The 19,309-nt window shown below is 36.8% G+C and overlaps 1 protein-coding gene and 15 non-coding genes across 16 annotated transcripts; 1 reads left to right on the top strand and 15 right to left on the bottom strand.

Annotated features, from left to right (window-relative positions):
* The first annotated feature begins 3,045 nt into the window (after nucleotides 1-3,045).
* Nucleotides 3,046-4,763, top strand: LOC131930944 (2'-deoxynucleoside 5'-phosphate N-hydrolase 1-like). Its single transcript, XM_059287609.1, is given in 5 exon segments — nucleotides 3,046-3,086; nucleotides 3,088-3,196; nucleotides 3,559-3,621; nucleotides 3,835-3,945; nucleotides 4,599-4,763. Coding segments are annotated over 5 exon segments (453 nt in total). The 5' UTR covers nucleotides 3,046-3,050; the 3' UTR covers nucleotides 4,733-4,763.
* Nucleotides 4,764-8,029: 3,266 nt separating this feature from the next.
* Trnak-cuu (transfer RNA lysine (anticodon CUU)) lies at nucleotides 8,030-8,102 on the bottom strand. Its single transcript has one exon. It is a non-coding gene; the product is annotated as a tRNA-Lys (tRNA).
* Nucleotides 8,103-8,583: 481 nt separating this feature from the next.
* On the bottom strand, nucleotides 8,584-8,656 carry Trnak-cuu (transfer RNA lysine (anticodon CUU)). Its single transcript has one exon. It is a non-coding gene; the product is annotated as a tRNA-Lys (tRNA).
* A 4,161-nt stretch (nucleotides 8,657-12,817) lies between these two features.
* On the bottom strand, nucleotides 12,818-12,890 carry Trnak-cuu (transfer RNA lysine (anticodon CUU)). The gene has a single exon. It is a non-coding gene; the product is annotated as a tRNA-Lys (tRNA).
* Nucleotides 12,891-13,285: 395 nt separating this feature from the next.
* Trnak-cuu (transfer RNA lysine (anticodon CUU)) lies at nucleotides 13,286-13,358 on the bottom strand. The gene has a single exon. It is a non-coding gene; the product is annotated as a tRNA-Lys (tRNA).
* A 513-nt stretch (nucleotides 13,359-13,871) lies between these two features.
* On the bottom strand, nucleotides 13,872-13,943 carry Trnak-cuu (transfer RNA lysine (anticodon CUU)). The gene has a single exon. It is a non-coding gene; the product is annotated as a tRNA-Lys (tRNA).
* An 822-nt stretch (nucleotides 13,944-14,765) lies between these two features.
* On the bottom strand, nucleotides 14,766-14,838 carry Trnak-cuu (transfer RNA lysine (anticodon CUU)). Its single transcript has one exon. It is a non-coding gene; the product is annotated as a tRNA-Lys (tRNA).
* Nucleotides 14,839-15,130: 292 nt separating this feature from the next.
* On the bottom strand, nucleotides 15,131-15,203 carry Trnak-cuu (transfer RNA lysine (anticodon CUU)). Its single transcript has one exon. It is a non-coding gene; the product is annotated as a tRNA-Lys (tRNA).
* Nucleotides 15,204-15,464: 261 nt separating this feature from the next.
* Trnak-cuu (transfer RNA lysine (anticodon CUU)) lies at nucleotides 15,465-15,537 on the bottom strand. The gene has a single exon. It is a non-coding gene; the product is annotated as a tRNA-Lys (tRNA).
* A 474-nt stretch (nucleotides 15,538-16,011) lies between these two features.
* On the bottom strand, nucleotides 16,012-16,084 carry Trnak-cuu (transfer RNA lysine (anticodon CUU)). Its single transcript has one exon. It is a non-coding gene; the product is annotated as a tRNA-Lys (tRNA).
* A 279-nt stretch (nucleotides 16,085-16,363) lies between these two features.
* Trnak-cuu (transfer RNA lysine (anticodon CUU)) lies at nucleotides 16,364-16,436 on the bottom strand. Its single transcript has one exon. It is a non-coding gene; the product is annotated as a tRNA-Lys (tRNA).
* Nucleotides 16,437-16,697: 261 nt separating this feature from the next.
* On the bottom strand, nucleotides 16,698-16,770 carry Trnak-cuu (transfer RNA lysine (anticodon CUU)). The gene has a single exon. It is a non-coding gene; the product is annotated as a tRNA-Lys (tRNA).
* Nucleotides 16,771-17,244: 474 nt separating this feature from the next.
* On the bottom strand, nucleotides 17,245-17,317 carry Trnak-cuu (transfer RNA lysine (anticodon CUU)). The gene has a single exon. It is a non-coding gene; the product is annotated as a tRNA-Lys (tRNA).
* A 278-nt stretch (nucleotides 17,318-17,595) lies between these two features.
* Nucleotides 17,596-17,668, bottom strand: Trnak-cuu (transfer RNA lysine (anticodon CUU)). Its single transcript has one exon. It is a non-coding gene; the product is annotated as a tRNA-Lys (tRNA).
* Nucleotides 17,669-18,314: 646 nt separating this feature from the next.
* On the bottom strand, nucleotides 18,315-18,387 carry Trnak-cuu (transfer RNA lysine (anticodon CUU)). Its single transcript has one exon. It is a non-coding gene; the product is annotated as a tRNA-Lys (tRNA).
* A 415-nt stretch (nucleotides 18,388-18,802) lies between these two features.
* On the bottom strand, nucleotides 18,803-18,875 carry Trnak-cuu (transfer RNA lysine (anticodon CUU)). The gene has a single exon. It is a non-coding gene; the product is annotated as a tRNA-Lys (tRNA).
* Nucleotides 18,876-19,309: the final 434 nt, after the last annotated feature.

Genomic DNA, 19,309 nt, shown 5'->3' with positions numbered 1-19,309 from the left:
CCCCTCAAGTTTTCGATTTGCACCCCCCCCCCCTCAAACTTTCGATTTGCACCCCCCCCTCGAGTTTTTCTCTATATATTTTGCTATTTTTTGCCTTGGTGTCACCCCCCTAAATGGTGTCACCCGGTGCGGTCCGCACCCCCCCGCCCCCCCCCCCCCCCTCGCTACGACCCCCTGGTGCTAGGGCAACGCCATGCTATCCTCCCGGTCCCCTGCCAATTTATAGGGCCCTACACCACACTTGTGATGAGGATCCGAGGTATGTGGCAGATGAGACTCATTGAAATTGATCTATAATCTACCACCAGTGTTTCTTTAAGACTTTTTTCTCGGGGTGCGGACTAAATTTACCTGGGGGGGGGGGGGGGGGGGGGGGGAACGACGACACTGGTAAAAGTATATATTTTTCTAAATAAATTAATTTCGTTCGGTGGGGGGGGGGGGGGGGGGGGGGGGGTTAGACGTACTTCGATGAGATGCCTGAAAGAAACTCTGGTCTACCACCGATGATGGACTGACCACAATATAGTCGAAAACTGCACATTTAAAGTCTGCATTGCTATTAAAGACTAAATCTACAAATCAATACAACTAAAAACCGAAATCAATAGGCCTACTATTACTTGTAAAAAAGAAAATCTGTCGAATTTTCTTAACTGCGTTTTATGACGGACAAACTTAAAGCCGATTTCGTGCCGCCAAAGCCTAATCAGAGATGAAGAGACACTCGCCTTAAAAGTCGTCTATGGGGTCATCCATAAATGACGTCACGCTTTTTTGACGTTTTTTACCTCCCCTCCGTCACACATCGTCAGAAAAAAGCAGACCCCCCCCTCTAAAATGACGTCACACCTCAGTCTACAAACCCCCTTCAAAATTGCAGTTTGAATTATTTCTTCTTCTTCTTCGTCGTCGTTCTTAATTATTAGTGTTGAAGGGGATCGAGATTTATCTGCCAGTGGGTTTGAACTCGAGACTGTTCGAATGTATCAACCATGAGCTTTTTGCCGACTCGACCACGCCTCCAACACAATTAAGCGGTACGTGTCAACTGGTTTTTGCGCCATTGAGGCCATTGACTCCGATTTCAGCCTGCTTTTTCTTTTTGGATTTGCTTCCATAGCCTTTGTCCAACCAAGAACAAAACTACAAAGGCAGCAGTTGTTTAATTTTGGAGTTGTCTCTCCTAGAAGAGTGGCTGTCCCAGCTAACGAGCGAATATTTCTTAAAACATCGATATTTTTTTTAAAAATCTTGTCTGAACTCTGTCAACATAGAGTATTTTAATCAATTCCTGTTACAATTTATTAAAACATTTTTCTAAAACGCGAAATAACGGCTAACACTCGTTTAAATCTTATATTGCTTTTTTATAATGCAAAATTTGTGACGTCACACCATCTGAATCTCCCCCTCCCCCCCCCCCCCCAGAGTTTCTTCCAGGTATCTCTTGGCCACCCCCCCCCCCCCGAAGAAAGTCTAACACCCCCCCCCCCCCCCCCCCCCCGAACGAAATGGAATTTATATTTAAAACATATTATACTTTTACCAGTGACTGCCCCCTTGGCAAAGTATTTCACAAGACAGGGGTGCTGACAGAACCATGTGACACCATTCAAGAGGGTGATACGCCTTGTTTGGTGAGAGGATGACACTCTGCCTGGGTTACTTTACCGGGTGTCACACGATGTTGCTTTGTGTTAGCCATAGCACAAGCTGAGATCCTTTTTAAACTAAACCCTTTTCCTGGAAAAGAAGTTGCAATCTAAGGCCAGTAACTCATATTCTTTTTTCAACTAAATCTACATTTACAACAAGTAAAGATTAGTTAGTATAGATCTAGTTAAATAGTATAGTTAGTCTTAGATTTAATATTCTAGATTTTAGATCTAGATTCTAGATCTAGATCTAGATCTATACTAGATCTAGATCTATATTGAAACTATATTCAAATATTCGCTATACCGTCCTGGGTCTAGAATCTAGATTTTTTATTTTAGATCTAACATCGTTTGAGGTAGGGAGGCATATTAATTAATAATTATGATTAATATATTATTAGGCCCTATAATATATTATACTATAATTTTAATTAATTTATAGGCCTATTTAATAAAATTTATTTATTATGAATTATAGATCTAGATCTAGAGATCTAGATCTAGGCCTAGATCTAGATCTAGATATTATTATTATTATTATGAACGAGCCGACCCGCGGCGTATCATTACTAGACTAGAAGTCTAGTTAATAAGTTAATATTAATTTAATACTAGATCTAGATCTATATCATTATCTAGTACTAAGTACTAGTACATACGCCCATACACCGCTATTTAACTAGATCTAGATCTAGGCCTATCTATTTTAGTTATTTAGTAAATTAGTTGTTTTATTTTCTACATTTCAGTAATTCATAATTTGTGAATTCGACAGTAACCAATGCTGCCACTGAATATAGATCTAAATCTAGTCTAGATCTAGATCTATTTGCTTTGAAACACTATCAGTAGCTCGTTAAGGACGATTTCTGGCCTATATAATATATATTGATATATTTAGCTATTGATTTTGGATTATTATTCAGTTATCTATAATATTTGACACAAAGATATCCCAATATACTTCTATTAATTAAAGCCTTAACAATGAGGTGACTTTTTCGCACATTACTAGCCTCAGCCGATTTTACGCACCTAAAACAATAGATTACCAAAACTGGCAAAAAGTAAAATGCCCTAAATGATAAATGAAATGCCCTACTCAATGTTGACCAAGATGAATTAATATTTTGGAAAGAAATGCAATTTCTAGCGGGTTGTTATTATTATTAGAATATTAGGTTGAAGTATTTAGCTAGGAATCTGGCTTTTTGTGACAATGTGTAACATAGGGGAGGTAAAAAAAATCAAAATGTTTTGCTCAAATATTAGATTATTAGGCCCTCAATTTAAATTAATCATTAGACCTAAATTTCTGTTTTAATTTTTTAAAAGTCTTCACCTAAAATATCATTAACCGGTGGACACTTTTTTTCCTAGATAACCACAATGAGCCTGAAAATATACTTTGCTGGAAGTATAAGAGGGGGGTCGCCAGGATGTGGAGCTCTACCATAGTATTATTGCAATGCTAAAACCTTTTGGGAAGATTTTGACTGAGTTTGTTGGAGACAAAGAGATCAGTTTTGAATATAGTAATTTTTTGCTTTCATTAATTTACTTAAATAGTTCTTGTCAGGGTTTCAGTTCTGTAGCTTTTAAATTTTTGAAATATTTATTTTAAGCTAATATTTAAAATGAATTATCAGTCACAATAGCAATTTTATATAAATGGTATTCATGATAACAGTAGTTTTATTGTAAATCTAGGGGCTATGGCTTTTGTTAAATTTGGAGTTGGGTGCTGGTATTGTTGATAATAAATTATTATATTGATTAAAACAGAATAAGTTATAGATAAAAATCTTACTAATAAATTGTAAGGGTGTAAAGCTCTTTGATTTAATCTGGCACATTATTATTTATAATCATAAACTGCTTTTTTTCTAATTTATAGATGGTGTTTCTGTGGACAAAAGCATACATGATCATGATATGGAAATGCTGAAGGAATGCCACTGTTAGTAGTTTCTAAATTTAAATTTAACTTTTTTTTCTTACCAAAATTTTAGCTATGAATTCAACATTTTAAATGTTTATTGCTATACATATAATAATTGTAAGAAAGCCTCTTCATTTTAAGTTTTTAAAATATTTAATTAAAAAAAAAAATTAATAATATAAAATTGATTTTTAAATAAAAATAAATTTTAAAATGTCTTCTTTTCGTCAGGTGTTATTGCAGAAACTACGCAACCATCCCTAGGTGTGGGATATGAGCTTGGCAGGGCTGTAGCAATGAACAAACCTATTCTCTGTCTCTTCAGGCCAAAGAGTGACAAAGGTCAGGTTTTTACTAATGTTTCATGAAAACTTTAAAGTATTGTTACCACAACAATACCCATCTGGCTTTACAACAGTACTTAGGTAGACTTTACTTTCTTTGACTGCCATCCTTGTCAAGAGCCACTATTATAACTAATCCTGAAAGTAGAATTGTGTGCTGTCTTAAGAATAAGGCCTGATTTTGCTTGTGTTTGCGCTTGAAATTCCTAAGATAAATTATTTTTTTATCTACAGTTAAAATTGATGTTCTTTTATTTAGCTTGTAATATAATAGCTTACGTTCTTGACTTTTTCATTGTTATAAGGCTGAAATAATGAGTATTATTAGAAGCCCATGGATGGTTTTTAAAAATACTTATATTAATGAGGGGACAGCATGGCCTAGCAGAAGTGAGCTAGACTGCTAACCCAAAAGTCTCGAGTTAAAATCTAGGTTCAAGTCGGTAGAACCTCCCTAAATCCACCCATCTCTGATGGGTACATAACTGGATATAGTGCTGACCACACTATCCTTTCAAATGCAGAGGTCACAGAAACAGGTGAACTCTACTTCATTTGTCCCATAGACTATGATAGACAGTCAGGCTTGAAAGGGATCTTTACATTAATGATAATATGTAACATGTGCTTTGTATGTTTTATTTGTTACAGTTTTGTCTGCCATGATAAGAGGGGCCCACAATGGATCTTCTTTTATTGTTATCGACTATGAAAAAATATCAGAGGTAAAGGATAACATTAACACATTTTTAGAAAATGTCCAACAACAAGTATCTAAGACATGAGGCAAGGTAGATAACTCATGATGTCGTCCAGGGATACTAGATAACTCATGATGTCGTCCAGGGATACATGCAGATGACTGTCAAGGGCTAGACAACCCTGGTGTAAACAGGGTGAGCTGGGCATTGACTCAGTAGACAAAACGTAATGACTAGAATTTCTTGTTAATCTTATTTATTCTTAGAGGCAGTAAAAAAGTATGTTGTTTATTCTTGTGTAACAGTTAACAAACCTACATTCCGTTTGGTTGAGTATGTATAGTGTTGCTGCTAAATGTTTCATTAGTTTGTTTTTATTTGTAAAAGGTTGATTCATCATATGAGATCTGCTGAAAATTATTCTTTGTATTGATGTTGACCATAAATTCCAAGCTCAATAGATAATAAACCTTAAGTCCGTCCAGATAGATGTGATAACATTTTGTTTTTCAATTTTCTAAAATCTAACAGAAGACAAATGACTCCCCTTAATTAAAATTTTTTCTTTTCTTTTTAATCTGATTATGTAATTCTAAAAAGAAAAAAAAAACACTAAGAAAAAAAACTATTTGTTGTTTGAAAATATAGGCCTATCTGGTTATATGCTAGAACGTCCCTGACGGATAGGTACCTGACACATTTTAGGAAAAGTAAGGTAGCTGGGCATAATCATCTGTCAATGTTAAGAAACAAGAACTCTACTTCTGCTGCCCTATGAATTGTTAGGTCTGAAAGGGGAACCTTACTTTTATGCTACATCAATGTCACCAGAAACATTGTATGGGTTGAGAGTGTAAGTTGCGTGGTTAATTTAACGGATAGCCAGCTTTCCATGTTTTTATTAGAATATCAGCCTATTTGACATTTAGTTCACAAGAATATCAGTCCTTTTTGTATAAGGACATCTATATCTTTTAGACTGTTGGATGTACCCTTTTTTCTTTCGTTTAATTTAAAATGTAATGAACTTTTTCTTATTTTTTTTTTCATTTGTCACAAGTTTATTTCCAACAATGTAACAATGTGCCTATTATTATGAGTAGAATGTTAGCATTTATAAATGGACTTATTATACAGTGATAAAAATATTAAATTGACTACGTGTTACTTTATGTTAAATACGGACTTGGCCATCTTCTTGCTTGTTTTGTTGCTGTAACACTTTGAAATAAAATGTAAAATATAATGAAAGTAAAGAAATAAAATAGATAGGGTCCTGTACAGTTTCAATTCATTTTTGTGTGAAATGAAAATTAGACCTTTACCTTTTTCTTATGCATGTTATTAGTTAATAGATTCATTGGGCTTAGTATAAAAGAAAAAAGCAACTTATAATGTACCTTTAAATTAAATGTTTCAAAATTTTACTTAGAAGAATCTTTCACTACTTAAATTAATTTTAGGGTGGTGTTTTTATTTGACTAAGATAACTTACTCTTGAAAATTTAGACAAAGGAACACAAAATGTAACAGGTTACCTCCCTTGACAATACCAACCATCTATGTTTGCAACATTTAGTTTTGAAAATAAAAAATATTTTGGAACTTTTTTTATACCCACAATTAAATGTCTCAAAAAAACTGTTGAAGAATCTTGCAGCCTATCTCATTCCTCATTACAAAGTAGTATGCTATACATTATTATTACCCCCCCCCCCCCTTCCATCCACCCCAAGCAGACCAGGACATCTTTACTATAAAAAGTGGCTTTAAAATTAATTATGGGAATCACCCGTCAATGTAGATAGAATCATGTGTCTGAACATTCATCCAGCCTTGTGTCATAATGGCCTAAAAAAACAACAACAAAGGCTACCAACAACAAAATGAGAAAGCACTCACCGAGCTATTTGAACCGTATTTGACAAGGCAGGTGGCAGCAGTGTGTTTCTACCAGAGGGGGGGGGGGGGGGGACGGGACACAGGTAAAAAGTATGTTTTCTATATATATTCAATTTCTTTCGGGGGGGGGGGGGGTTCTTTTAGACTTTCCGTGGAGGTGGGGGGGGGGGTGAAGAGATGTCTGGAAAATAGTGACAGCCCTTTACAAAGTGTTCTTTTCATCACCCACACTAATATAAACGTCAATTCTAACCAGCCCTCTATACGAAATACACTAAGTCTATCAACAAAACAAACATTAACGTATGTGCCAATAAACACGCCTAACACAGTACTAACACTCATACTAACAGAATAAATTAAACTTGAAAAATATGAAGTATATTAGCAGTATAAGATACACTTGGATTATAGTATAGGCTAGTAAAAAAAAAATTAGATTGTAGGGCTGCACTTTATCACGGCGGATGTCTACCCGGCTAGGTCAAACAATAACAATTTAAAATCAAGCGATAATCTCATCTAATCAAAGCACTTTTTCCCATCCTCAATCTAATCGTACGACCGTCTGGTCAGAGAGTCACATGATGTTTGTGTTTCAGTCAGACGGTTGTAGTGGTAGGCCCTACGTGTGAATGTTATGTTGTCGTTGAATTGAGGTCACTGGGGTGGAATGGCTGGTTTGATTTCGTTGAGTTCGGTCAAGTTAGAGTTAGATCTAGGTGTATATTTTCAAATTTGGATTGAGGGCAAAGTGCATTTTCAAACATGGTACTGATGCTACTGATATTATAGTTATAGCTTGGTATGAGACAGTGGCGTAGCGAGGTCGGGTGTCACCCGGTGCGGCACTTAATGGTGTCAACACCCCCCCCCCCCCCAGAGTGCGTAGCGACCCTTCCAGGGGACAAATTTTCGATTTGCACCCCCCTCCAAACTTTGGATTTGCACCTCCCCCCCCCCCCCCCGCCCTCAAACTTTCCATTTGCACCTCTTAAAATACTATTTAACACTCGAATTAATCACTTAATTAAGTGGAATTATCATTTTTTCTCTATATATATTTTGCTATTTTTTGCCTTGGTGTCACCCCCTAAATGGTGTCACCCGGTGCGGTCCGCACCCCCCCCCCCCCCTCGCTACGCCTCTTGTATGAGGAACTAGTTGAAAATGTACGTGACAGTATTTATTTTGTCTGGGGTTCAGGAAACTTGTTTGGCGGCCAGGGCTCAGCATAGTGATGTAGCGGCAAGTACTCATAGTAGAGCGTGTTTCTTCATGTTTGATTAGTGTGTGTGTGGGGGGGGGGGGGTGCATATGTATAATAAAATATATCTGTGATGTTATGTCTCTACCTACCAAGAACCTACCTTGATGCTGTGTAAGAGAGTAATGGCATCTAGGTCAGGTTGGTAGGCCTGCATGTGTGGTTGTATGGTATCTGAGTGGGACTAGAAAACAATCGGACCAAAAAACTATCGCCCAACGTGGGGCTCGAACCCACGACCCTGAGATTAAGAGTCTCATGCTCTACCGACTGAGCTAGCCGGGCATTTAGAAATGAAAGATAACTCCGCAAACATAAAGTTGATGTTTGAGGTGTGAGAGATGTATAACAGATGGGAAAATTACATAATGAAATCCAACACATACAGAAAAGAAAACACATGTAATGGTGGAATTTGAAAAGAAATTAAACTTATTAGGAAGACTTGGAATGAAATGTGGGCAAAATAGCAAGCGAAGGGAAAGTATGGCTATTGGGAGTTCGAAAAAGGCGAAGAAGCTTTTAAGTTTGAGGCCTGTTCGACTAACTTCGGTGCTTGTTAATACAACTTGTTTATAAACTAGAAAACATCGGGACCCAATACCTAGTTACCAACTAAAACATAAAGACGATGTATGATATGTGGAAATAATCGAATAAAAGAAAAATGCGTCATGAAAAAGAAATTAAGTGAATTGGAAAAAGGTGGGGAAAAACGGCGAAAAACAGCAAAAGACATAAAAAATCCAAATGGACCCAAAAATATCGCCCAACGTGGGGCTCGAACCCACGACCCTGAGATTAAGAGTCTCATGCTCTACCGACTGAGCTAGCCAGGCATGAATTAACATGACAATATAAGTCTCAAATTTACCAACATTAAGTCCTAACACATTTGGCAGTAAAGTAGTCTTAATACCCAAAGTCAATGAACAATTTACGGTAGATGTGTATTGGGTGGCGGAGGAGGAGGGCATAAGTATAAATACCTAGATCTACAACAGAGGCGTATCCAGGTTTTCGGTGTAGGGGGAGCGGAAATAGCAAAAAAAGGCGCCGAATTTGTAATATCTTCTATATAAGTATATATATATATATATATATATATATATATATATATATATATATTAGGTGTATGTTATTTCTTCGATATGATGTAAAAGAAATTTAAATTAACACTCTGAAGAAATAAAAAAAACACACAATGTAGGCCGACGAAACAAAAAATGGTTTCACTCTAAACAAATATATATATATATATATATATATATATATATACTATATATACACTACAACCAGAGGCGTATCCAGGTTTTCGTTGTAGGGGGAGCGAAAAGAGCAAAAAAGGCGCCGAATTTTTAACACGCTCTATATACGTGTAGTATATATATATATATATATATACATATATATAATTACTAGATGTATGTCATTACTTCGCTATGATGTAAAATAAGTAGCACTCTGAAGAAATAAGAAAAAACACAATGTAGGCTGACAAAACAAAAATTGTATCAATAAAAAATATACACACACTACAACCAAAAACAATGAACGTAACACAATCTGTTTTGTAGTTCTTGTAAAAAAAAATTCTTACATAATAATTCCTGGGAAATTATTTAAGACAAGTGAAATAGGGGAAATAATCACTCTCTTAATATAAATATTTATATATCTACAAATTCGATTATAAATGTCTAAACAAATAAATAATTACTTTAGAATATAATGAAATTGTTTAACACTATTTGTGTTTACAAAATGTTTTTGTGTATAATCAGAATTTAATATATCGTCATCATAAATGCTAAAGTAATACAGCATAATGAAAGTTTTTAAAATCAGAGTTGGTATAAAAGCTCGTTGTTATATATAAATGAACCACATTCGGAATAACAGCCTACATATAACTAAATATAGGTCTTTTAGTTCAGATCATATATTTTTAATTAACTACTGCTTCTTTGTGTTCTTTGAAGATCATTTTTTAACATCGTGATAGGTATGGGTTGGATCACTGTATTGATCACACACCTTTTTACTGGTAATTGCAAAAACAATATTCACAGAGTTTTACGTTTAAAAAGCTAATTTTCTGGCGGCATGGTACTTTGGTACATCATTACGCGTTTTTCTACAAGTACTTAACAGATCAGTTCGGGGTGGGTTGGGGGGGGGGGGGTGGGGCTTCAACTTCATTCACCACTGTCCGGTCACTTTAGGTCAATTATCCAACCCAGTGTATACCTAGGTGTGACATTAATGTCGCTCTACACAATTGTGGTGGTGAGGTGGGGTTGAAACTGTTTCATATAATTTTTAATCGTAATCACTATAGCCCAAACTTAAAGAATACTACTACTTCATCGTAATGAAGTTGTTGACCTTGTCAACATTTCCCCACCACTACGCAGTTTGCTCATAAGTAAATTTAAATAGAGGTGCAACATCTGTTGTATTTGTTTCTGTATTGTAATTTTTTTTAGCGCAATTTCCATTCTGGAGAATTGCGTTTATTAACCCGTCATTTCTGGATGTATAAATGTATGAATGAATGGATGGATGGATGGATGGATGGATGTATGTGTGTCCGCAGCTTTAAGTCGTATCTCCTCCTCAACGAAGCAATATCGATGACTAGTTCCAAAAGCAATTATGTTAAGCAAGTTACGAGGATGAACATAGGCCATAAAAATTCCGGGTTTCTTTCATGGATTTCTTGGAAAAGCCAAAAAACCTCGGAAAAAAAGCAGCTTTTGGCCCATATCTCGGCAACCAGACCACTTAGCGACTTGAAACATGTACCAATCGATTCCTGCCATAATTTAGAACAATATTGCCGAAGAAAGTTTTCAAAAATATCCTTTCGTTCGGTCACAAAAAAAATTTTGAATTAATTAAAATTTGGACCGAATTAGTAGGCATTTTATGCAACCACACCACACTCGTCATCACGTTCAATAGCTGCGCCATCACGTTCAATGGCTGCGACGTCACGTTCGGTAGCTGGGCGCGCAATGGTTTTTAGTCATGTTACTCTATTGTAAATAAAACATGTAAAATACTGAATTTTTTTTTTAAATAAAAAACGTTTTAATAACTAACCAATGGTTTTACTAACCCTGCTCTTGATTTACGCTACGACAGAGCTATTTTTAGATAACACAAGGAAATTGCGCTAAAATTGTCACTAGACTTTTTTTAATTACTTGTTTAATTAATCACACGATTCAAACTTTATATATAAAGTAATTATGTGTGAAGTTTTATGTATAACATTTTCTAATTCCATTATTCGTAAGCAAATACATTATACAGTTGCCTTAAACTTAACACCCCTCTTGCCAAGTGGTACTACCCGTAGAGGTTTTTTTAAACATTGAAATGCATCGTATTGGTTATTTTTAGCATGGCAAACTGATGCAGCTGTTAATACGTGTTGTAAACGTAGACACTACTAGACTAGTACAATAATGCTTAATTGCTGAATGAAAAGAAATCCTGTGATTTACATAGATGTGCCGACCAAAAATATTTTTTTAATAAATATCATTGTTTAAAACTTTGAGTTTAAAAACTTTCCAAAAAGGCGCCACTTTGCTGAAAATGGCCAGAGGGGGAGCGGCCGCTCCCCCTGCTCCCCCCCTGCGTACGCTACTGACTACAACAAAAACAATGAACGCGGCAAAATCTGTTTCGTAATAATCCTTGTAAAAAAATTACATAATAATTCCTGGGACATATATTAAGACTAGCGAAAAAGGGGAAATAATCAATATCTTAATATAACTATGTATATGTCTACATATTTTATTATGAATATCCAAACAAATCAATAATTACTTTAGAATCTAATAAAGTAGCTTAACACTATATGTTTTTACAAAAATATTTTGTCTACAATCAAAATTAAATATATTGTCATCATAAATGCTAAAGTATTACAGCATAATGAACGTTTTTAAAATCAGAGTTGGTATAAAAGCCGTAGAAGTAAAAGATTCGGAATAATAGCCCACACGTAACTAAAACATCAGTCTTACATTTCAGATCATGCACTTTTAATTAGCTATTGACTTTTTGTGTTCTTTAAACATAATTTTTTGACCTAATGAGAAGGTATGGGTTAGATCACTGTATTGCTCACACACCTTTTACTGGTAATTGCAAAAACAATATTCACAGAGATTTACGTTTCAAATGTACCGACCAAAGATTTTTTAACAAATCAATGTTTAAAACTTTGAGTTTAAAAAGTTTCCAAAAAGGCGCCACTTTGCTACAAATGGCCAGAGGGGGAGCGGCCGCTCCCCCTGCTCCCCCCCTGCGTACGCTACTGATCTACAATGTATTCTCACCCAGGACGTACATTGCCGCGGTGGAGGGACGTACTGACAGCTAGGTTAGGCCAGCAGGTTCGTAGCCTATATGGATGTTGAATGGTATTTGTGTTGAGCTAAAACACACAAAAAATTACAGCATCCAGAACATGTATGCAACTCTAAGATAGAGGGGGTCCTGTAAAAGAAACCTTTCAGCGGATAAGTCAAACTTAGAAGAGAGATGAACTACAGATTTTGAACATTTTTTTTCTGAGAAAGAATTTCTATGTTGTCAACAACTGGAACGTTAAGACGATGTATGGTGAGAAAGTTAAATCAAGTAACAACAGAAATGAGAAACTAAATCATTCAAGAAATTTAAAAAAATGAAAAAAGAAGAAGAAAAAGAAAAAAAGAAAGAAAAAAAGAACATGATCCAAAACGCAAAGAGTTGGAAATTGAAAAAGACATTACAAATATTCTAAGACTTGGAAATGAATTTAAAGAATAGCAAAGGGTCAGAAAAGCATTGGAAGGACAATGTACATTAATTTATAAGCTCCACTGGGAGTGAGAAAAGTGGAGAAGATATGCCGTCTCGTTTACAACTAGCGTTATTTTTCACATAATGTATTAACATGATAATGTTAGAAAACAAAGGGTCCAAAACATTATCGCCCAACGTGGGGCTCGAACCCACGACCCTGACATTAAGAGTCTCATACTCTACCGGCTGAGCTAGCCGGGCTGTGTTTTCTACGTTATTTTCTGAACAACAAAATTAACTTTGTCAACTAGATGTAGACAAGAGCATAAAGACGATGTATGATATGTGGGAAATAAAGCGATGGGAAAATTCATTATAAAATCCAACTAAATAAGAGGGATACCCAAAATAACCGCAGTGTAGAGAAATTAATGAAGACATTAAAATTAAACTTATTGGAAAGAGTTGAAAAAAAGGTAGAGGAACAGCAAAGGACGGGAAAACATGACTATTTGGAGTAAGATTGGTCGAAGGAGCAAGACATTAAAATTAAACTTATTGAAAAGAGTTGAAAAAAAAAGTTGAGGAAGAGCAAAGGACGGGAAAACATGACTATTTGGAGTAAGATTGGTCGAAGGAGCAAGACCCAAAAATATCGCCCAACGTGGGGCTCGAACCCACGACCCTGAGATTAAGAGTCTCATGCTCTACCGACTGAGCTAGCCAGGCATTTATTTCAGCAGAACAATTAAGCTCAAATATATACCCAGTTAAAGTTACGACACATTTGACAGTGAACTAACATAAATTCGATGTTTGATGTGTGAGAGATGTATAACAGATGGGAAAATACATAATGAAATTCAACATATACAGGACAGAAGTGGTGGAATTGATTAGAAACTAAACTTATTATGAAGAGTTGGAATGAAATGTGGGCAAAATAGCAAGCGAAGGGAAAGTATGGCTATTGGGAGTTCGAAAAAGGCGAAGAAGATTTTAAGTTTGAGGCCTGTTCGACTAACTTCGGTGCTTGTTAATACAACTTGTTATAAACTAGAAAACATCGGGACCCAATACCTAGTTGCCAACTAAAACATAAAGACGATGTATGATATGTGCAAATAATCAAAAAATAGAAAAATGCGTCATGAAAAAGAAATTAAGTGAATTGGAAAGAGGTGGGGAAAAACGGCGAAAAACAGCAAAAGACATTAAAAATCCAAATGAACCCAAAAATATCGCCCAACGTGGGGCTCGAACCCACGACCTGAGATTAAGAGTCTCATGCTCTACCGACTGAGCTAGCCAGGCCTATATAACATGACACCATAAGCCTCAAATTTAGCAACGTAAAGTCCTGACACATTTGGCAGTGAACTAGTCTTAATACTCAAAGTCAATGAACAATAAGCGGAAGATGTGTATTGGGTGGGGAGGAGGAGGGCATGAGTATAAATAACACATGCTATGCGATACCTAGACCTACAATGTATTCCCACTGAGGACGTACATTGCCGCGGTGCAGGGACGTACTGACAGCTAGGTTAGGCCAGCAGGTTCGTAGCCTATATGCATGTTATATGGTATTGGTGTTGAGTTAAAGAAAATTTTACAGCATCCAGAACATGTTTGCGACTTTAAGAGAGGGAGAGAGAAGGAAAGGGGTAGGACATGTAAAAGAAACCTTTCATCGGATAAGTCAAACTTAGAAGAGAGATGAGCTACAGACTGTGTACGTTTTTTCTGAGAAAGAACCCACAGAACAACTGGAACGTTAAGACGATGTGTGGTGAGAAAGTTCAATCAAAGTTCAATCAAGTAACAACATAAATCAATAAAGAAATTTTTTTTTTAAATGGGAAAAAAGAAAGAAAGAAAAGAACATTATCCAAAACGCAAGGCGTTGAAAATTGAATAATTATAAAGACAGGATAATTATTCTAAGACTTGGAAATAAAAGAAAGAATAGCAAAGGGTCAGAAAAGCATTGGAAGGACAATGTACATTAATTTATAAGCTCCACTGGGAGTGAGAAAAGTGGAGAAGATATGCCGTCTCGTTTACAACTAGCGTTATTTTTCACATAATGTATTAACATGATAATGTTAGAAAACAAAGGGTCCAAAACATTATCGCCCAACGTGGGGCTCGAACCCACGACCCTGAGATTAAGAGTCTCATACACTACCGACTGAGCTAGCCGGGCTGTGTTTTGCTATGCTATTTTCTGAACAAGATAATTAACTTTGTCAACTAGATGTAGACTAGAGCACAAAGGCGATGTATGATATGTGGGAAATAAAGCGATGGGAAAATTCATTATAAAATACAACTAAATAAGAGGGATACCCAAAATAACCGCAGTGTAGAGAAATTAATGAAGACATTAAAATTAAACTTATTGGAAAGAGTTGAAAAAAAGGTAGAGGAACAGCAAAGGACGGGAAAACATGACTATTTGGAGTAAGAATGGTCGAAGGAGCAAGACCCAAAAATATCGCCCAACGTGGGGCTCGAACCCACGACCCTGAGATTAAGAGTCTCATGCTCTACCGACTGAGCTAGCCAGGCACATATTTCATTGGAGACCATAAAGATCAAATTTAAGCAGGTAAAGTTATGACACTTTTGGCATTGAACTAGTGTGTGTGTGTGTTGGGGGAGGGGGCATAAGTATAATAAATTATATCTATGATGTAATGTCTCTACCTACCAAGAACCTACCTTGATGTTGTTTAAGAGAGTTATGGCATCTAGGTCAGGTTGGTAGCCTGCATGTATGGTTGTATGGTATCTGAATGGGACAAGAAAACGATGGGACCAAAAAGTTATCGCCCAACGTGGGGCTCGAACCCACGACCCTGAGATTAAGAGTCTCATGCTCTACCGACTGAGCTAGCCGGGCATATACAAAGTGCATTCTCAGGGAAACAAAATTCCGCAACATAAAGACTTAAAGTCGATGTTTGAGATGTGAGAGATATATAGCAGATGGGAAAATACAAAATGAAATTCAAAAGATACAGGAAAGAAAACAGCAGTAGTGGAGTAATTGGTAAGAAATTAAACTTATTAGAAAAAATTGGAATAAAATGTGGGCATAATAACAAGGGAAGGGAAAGTATGGTTATTGGGAGTAAGAAAAAGTTGAAGCTAAATTTGAGGCCTGTTCGACCTACGCTGACTTGGTGCATGCTAATACAACTTGTTATAACCTAGAAAACATCGGGACCCAATACCTAGCTTGTCAACTAGAAATCGTAGAGAAATTGAAAAAGAAATTAAGCGAATTTGGGGAAAAACGGCAAAAAATAGCAAACGACTGTGGGCATTAGGAGGGGCTTGTAACTAAAAAAAATCCAACGGGAACCAAAAATATCGCCCAACGTGGGGCTCGAACCCACGACCCTGAAATTAAGAGTCTCATGCTCTACCGACTGAGCTAGCCAGGCTGTGGTTCTGAAAAAGAAAATTTACTTTGTCAACTAGATGTAGACTAGAGCATAAAGACGATGTATGATATGTGGGAAATAAACCGATGGGAAAATTCATTATAAAATCCAACTAAATAAGAGGGATAACCAAAATAACCGCAGTGTAGAGAAATTAATAAAGACATTAAAATTAAACTTATTGGAAAGAGTTGAAAAAAAAGGTAGAGGAAGAGCAAAGGACGGGAAAACATGACTATTTGGAGTAAGAATGGTCGAAGGAGCAAGACCCAAAAATATCGCCCAACGTGGGGCTCGAACCCACGACCCTGAGATTAAGAGTCTCATGCTCTACCGACTGAGCTAGCCAGGCACATATTTCATTGGAGACCATAAAGATCAAATTTAAGCAGGTAAAGTTATGACACTTTTGGCATTGAACTAGTGTGTGTGTGTGTTGGGGGAGGGGGCATAAGTATAATAAATTATATCTATGATGTAATGTCTCTACCTACCAAGAACCTACCTTGATGTTGTTTAAGAGAGTTATGGCATCTAGGTCAGGTTGGTAGCCTGCATGTATGGTTGTATGGTATCTGAATGGGACAAGAAAACGATGGGACCAAAAAGTTATCGCCCAACGTGGGGCTCGAACCCACGACCCTGAGATTAAGAGTCTCATGCTCTACCGACTGAGCTAGCCGGGCATATACAAAGTGCATTCTCAGGGAAACAAAATTCCGCAACATAAAGACTTAAAGTCGATGTTTGAGATGTGAGAGATATATAGCAGATGGGAAAATACAAAATGAAATTCAAAAGATACAGGAAAGAAAACAGCAGTAGTGGAGTAATTGGTAAGAAATTAAACTTATTAGAAAAAATTGGAATAAAATGTGGGCATAATAACAAGGAAAGGGAAAGTATGGTTATTGGGAGTAAGAAAAAGTTGAAGCTAAATTTGAGGCCTGTTCGACCTACGCTGACTTGGTGCATGTTAATACAACTTGTTATAACCTAGAAAACATCGGGACCCAATACCTAGCTTGTCAACTAGAAATCGTAGAGAAATTGAAAAAGAAATTAAGCGAATTTGGGGAAAAACGGCAAAAAATAGCAAACGACTGTGGGCATTAGGAGGGGCTTGTAACTAAAAAAAATCCAACGGGAACCAAAAATATCGCCCAACGTGGGGCTCGAACCCACGACCCTGAAATTAAGAGTCTCATGCTCTACCGACTGAGCTAGCCAGGCTGTGGTCTGAAAAAGAAAATTTACTTTGTCAACTAGATGTAGACTAGAGCATAAAGACGATGTATGATATGTGGGAAATAAACCGATGGGAAAATTCATTATAAAATCCAACTAAATAAGAGGGATAACCAAAATAACCGCAGTGTAGAGAAATTAATAAAGACATTAAAATTAAACTTATTGGAAAGAGTTGAAAAAAAAGGTAGAGGAAGAGCAAAGGACGGGAAAACATGACTATTTGGAGTAAGAATGGTCGAAGGAGCAAGACCCAAAAATATCGCCCAACGTGGGGCTCGAACCCACGACCCTGAGATTAAGAGTCTCATGCTCTACCGACTGAGCTAGCCAGGCATATATTTCATCGGAGTCCATAAAGATCAAATTTATACAGGTAAAGTTATGACACTTTTGGCATTGAACTAGTGTGTGTGCTGGGGGGGGGGGGGCATAAGTATAATCTATATATATATATAATTCTAGAAAACAAGCTGTAAGCGCGCTCCCTACCACCCCACCCCTACATGGTCTGGTGAGCTGTGGTTCACACTAAATGTTTACATTAATCGTAGAGCCGGGTTTAGTGACGGCTATTTGGGGCAGATAATTTAGTTTGAAACGATTTTAAACTTAGGGGAGGTAACTAAGAGGAGGCTGCTTTCACGGAGGGGGGGGTGTAGGGTAGAGGGTGGGGGTAGTTTCTTTCTTAACGACCTACTGATAGTGTTTTAAAGCAAATATTTTCAATGGCAGCATTGGTACTGTCGAATTCACAAATTATGAATTTCTGAAAAGTAGAAAATAAAGCAACTAAATAGCGGCGTATGATATGCCGCGGGTCGGCTCGTAAATTATATCTATGATGTAATGTCTCTACCTACCAAGAACCTACCTTGATGCTGTGTAAGAGAGTAATGGCATCTAGGTCAGGTTCGTAGCCTGCATGTATGTTTATATGGTATCTGAGTGGGACTAGAAAACAATGGGACCAAAAAGTTATCGCCCAACGTGGGGCTCGAACCCACGACCCTGAGATTAAGAGTCTCATGCTCTACCGACTGAGCTAGCCAGGCTTGTGCTATGCTACGCTTTTCTCTGAACAGAAAATAATTTATCAACTAGATGTAGAGCATAAAGACGATGTATGATATGTGAGAAATAAACCGATGGCAAAGTACATCATGAAATCCAACTAAATAAGAGGGACACCCAAAATAACCTCAGTGCAGATAAATTAATAAAGAGATTTAAAACTTATTGGTTAGAGTTGGAAAAAAGGTAGAAGGAACAGCAGATGACGGTAAAATATGACCATTTGGAGTTTGAATAGCGGAAACAGCAAAACTAAAAAAATCATCGGGACCCAATACCTAGCCTGTCAACTAGAAATTAAGCGAATTTGGGAAAAAAACGGCAAAAAATAGCAAAAGACTTTGGGCATTAGGAGGGGCTTGTAACTAAAAAAAATCCAACGGGACCCAAAAATATCGCCCAACGTGGGGCTCGAACCCACGACCCTGAGATTAAGAGTCTCATGCTCTACCGACTGAGCTAGCCGGGCTAGTATTCATCTTCGCTTTTCTCTGAAAAAAAAAAATCACATTTTCAACTAGAACATGAAGACGATGTATTAGATGTGAGAAATAAACATATGGCAAATAGGCCTACATCATGAAATCCAACTGAATAAGATTTATACCCAAAACACCCAAGTGAGCTAACCGTTAATTTATAAGCAGGTAACTTTACAACACATTTGACAGAGGAGTCAGGTCTCAATGCAGTCTAAGATCATTTGATCAATGAGCAGTTTTAAATTCATTAACTTCAAACAAGGAAGAAGCTCGTACGATCAGCATTAGTCACTTAAAAAAGCGGTAATAGATAGGAACGTAAACAAAATATGTGCTATGTGGGTCACAGATTAACGAAGGATGCTAAAATATTTAAGGAGAAGCGAGGTAAGGCGGGGTGCATATGGTGATGAGTTTTCTA

Source organism: Physella acuta, unplaced genomic scaffold (genome assembly GCF_028476545.2).
Source record: "Physella acuta isolate Inbredline_101_S28 unplaced genomic scaffold, ASM2847654v3 ptg001869l, whole genome shotgun sequence".
Lineage (NCBI taxonomy): Eukaryota > Metazoa > Mollusca > Gastropoda > Physidae > Physella > Physella acuta.
Note: the sequence above shows the minus strand (reverse complement) of the source record. Positions and strands in the feature narration are given on the sequence as shown.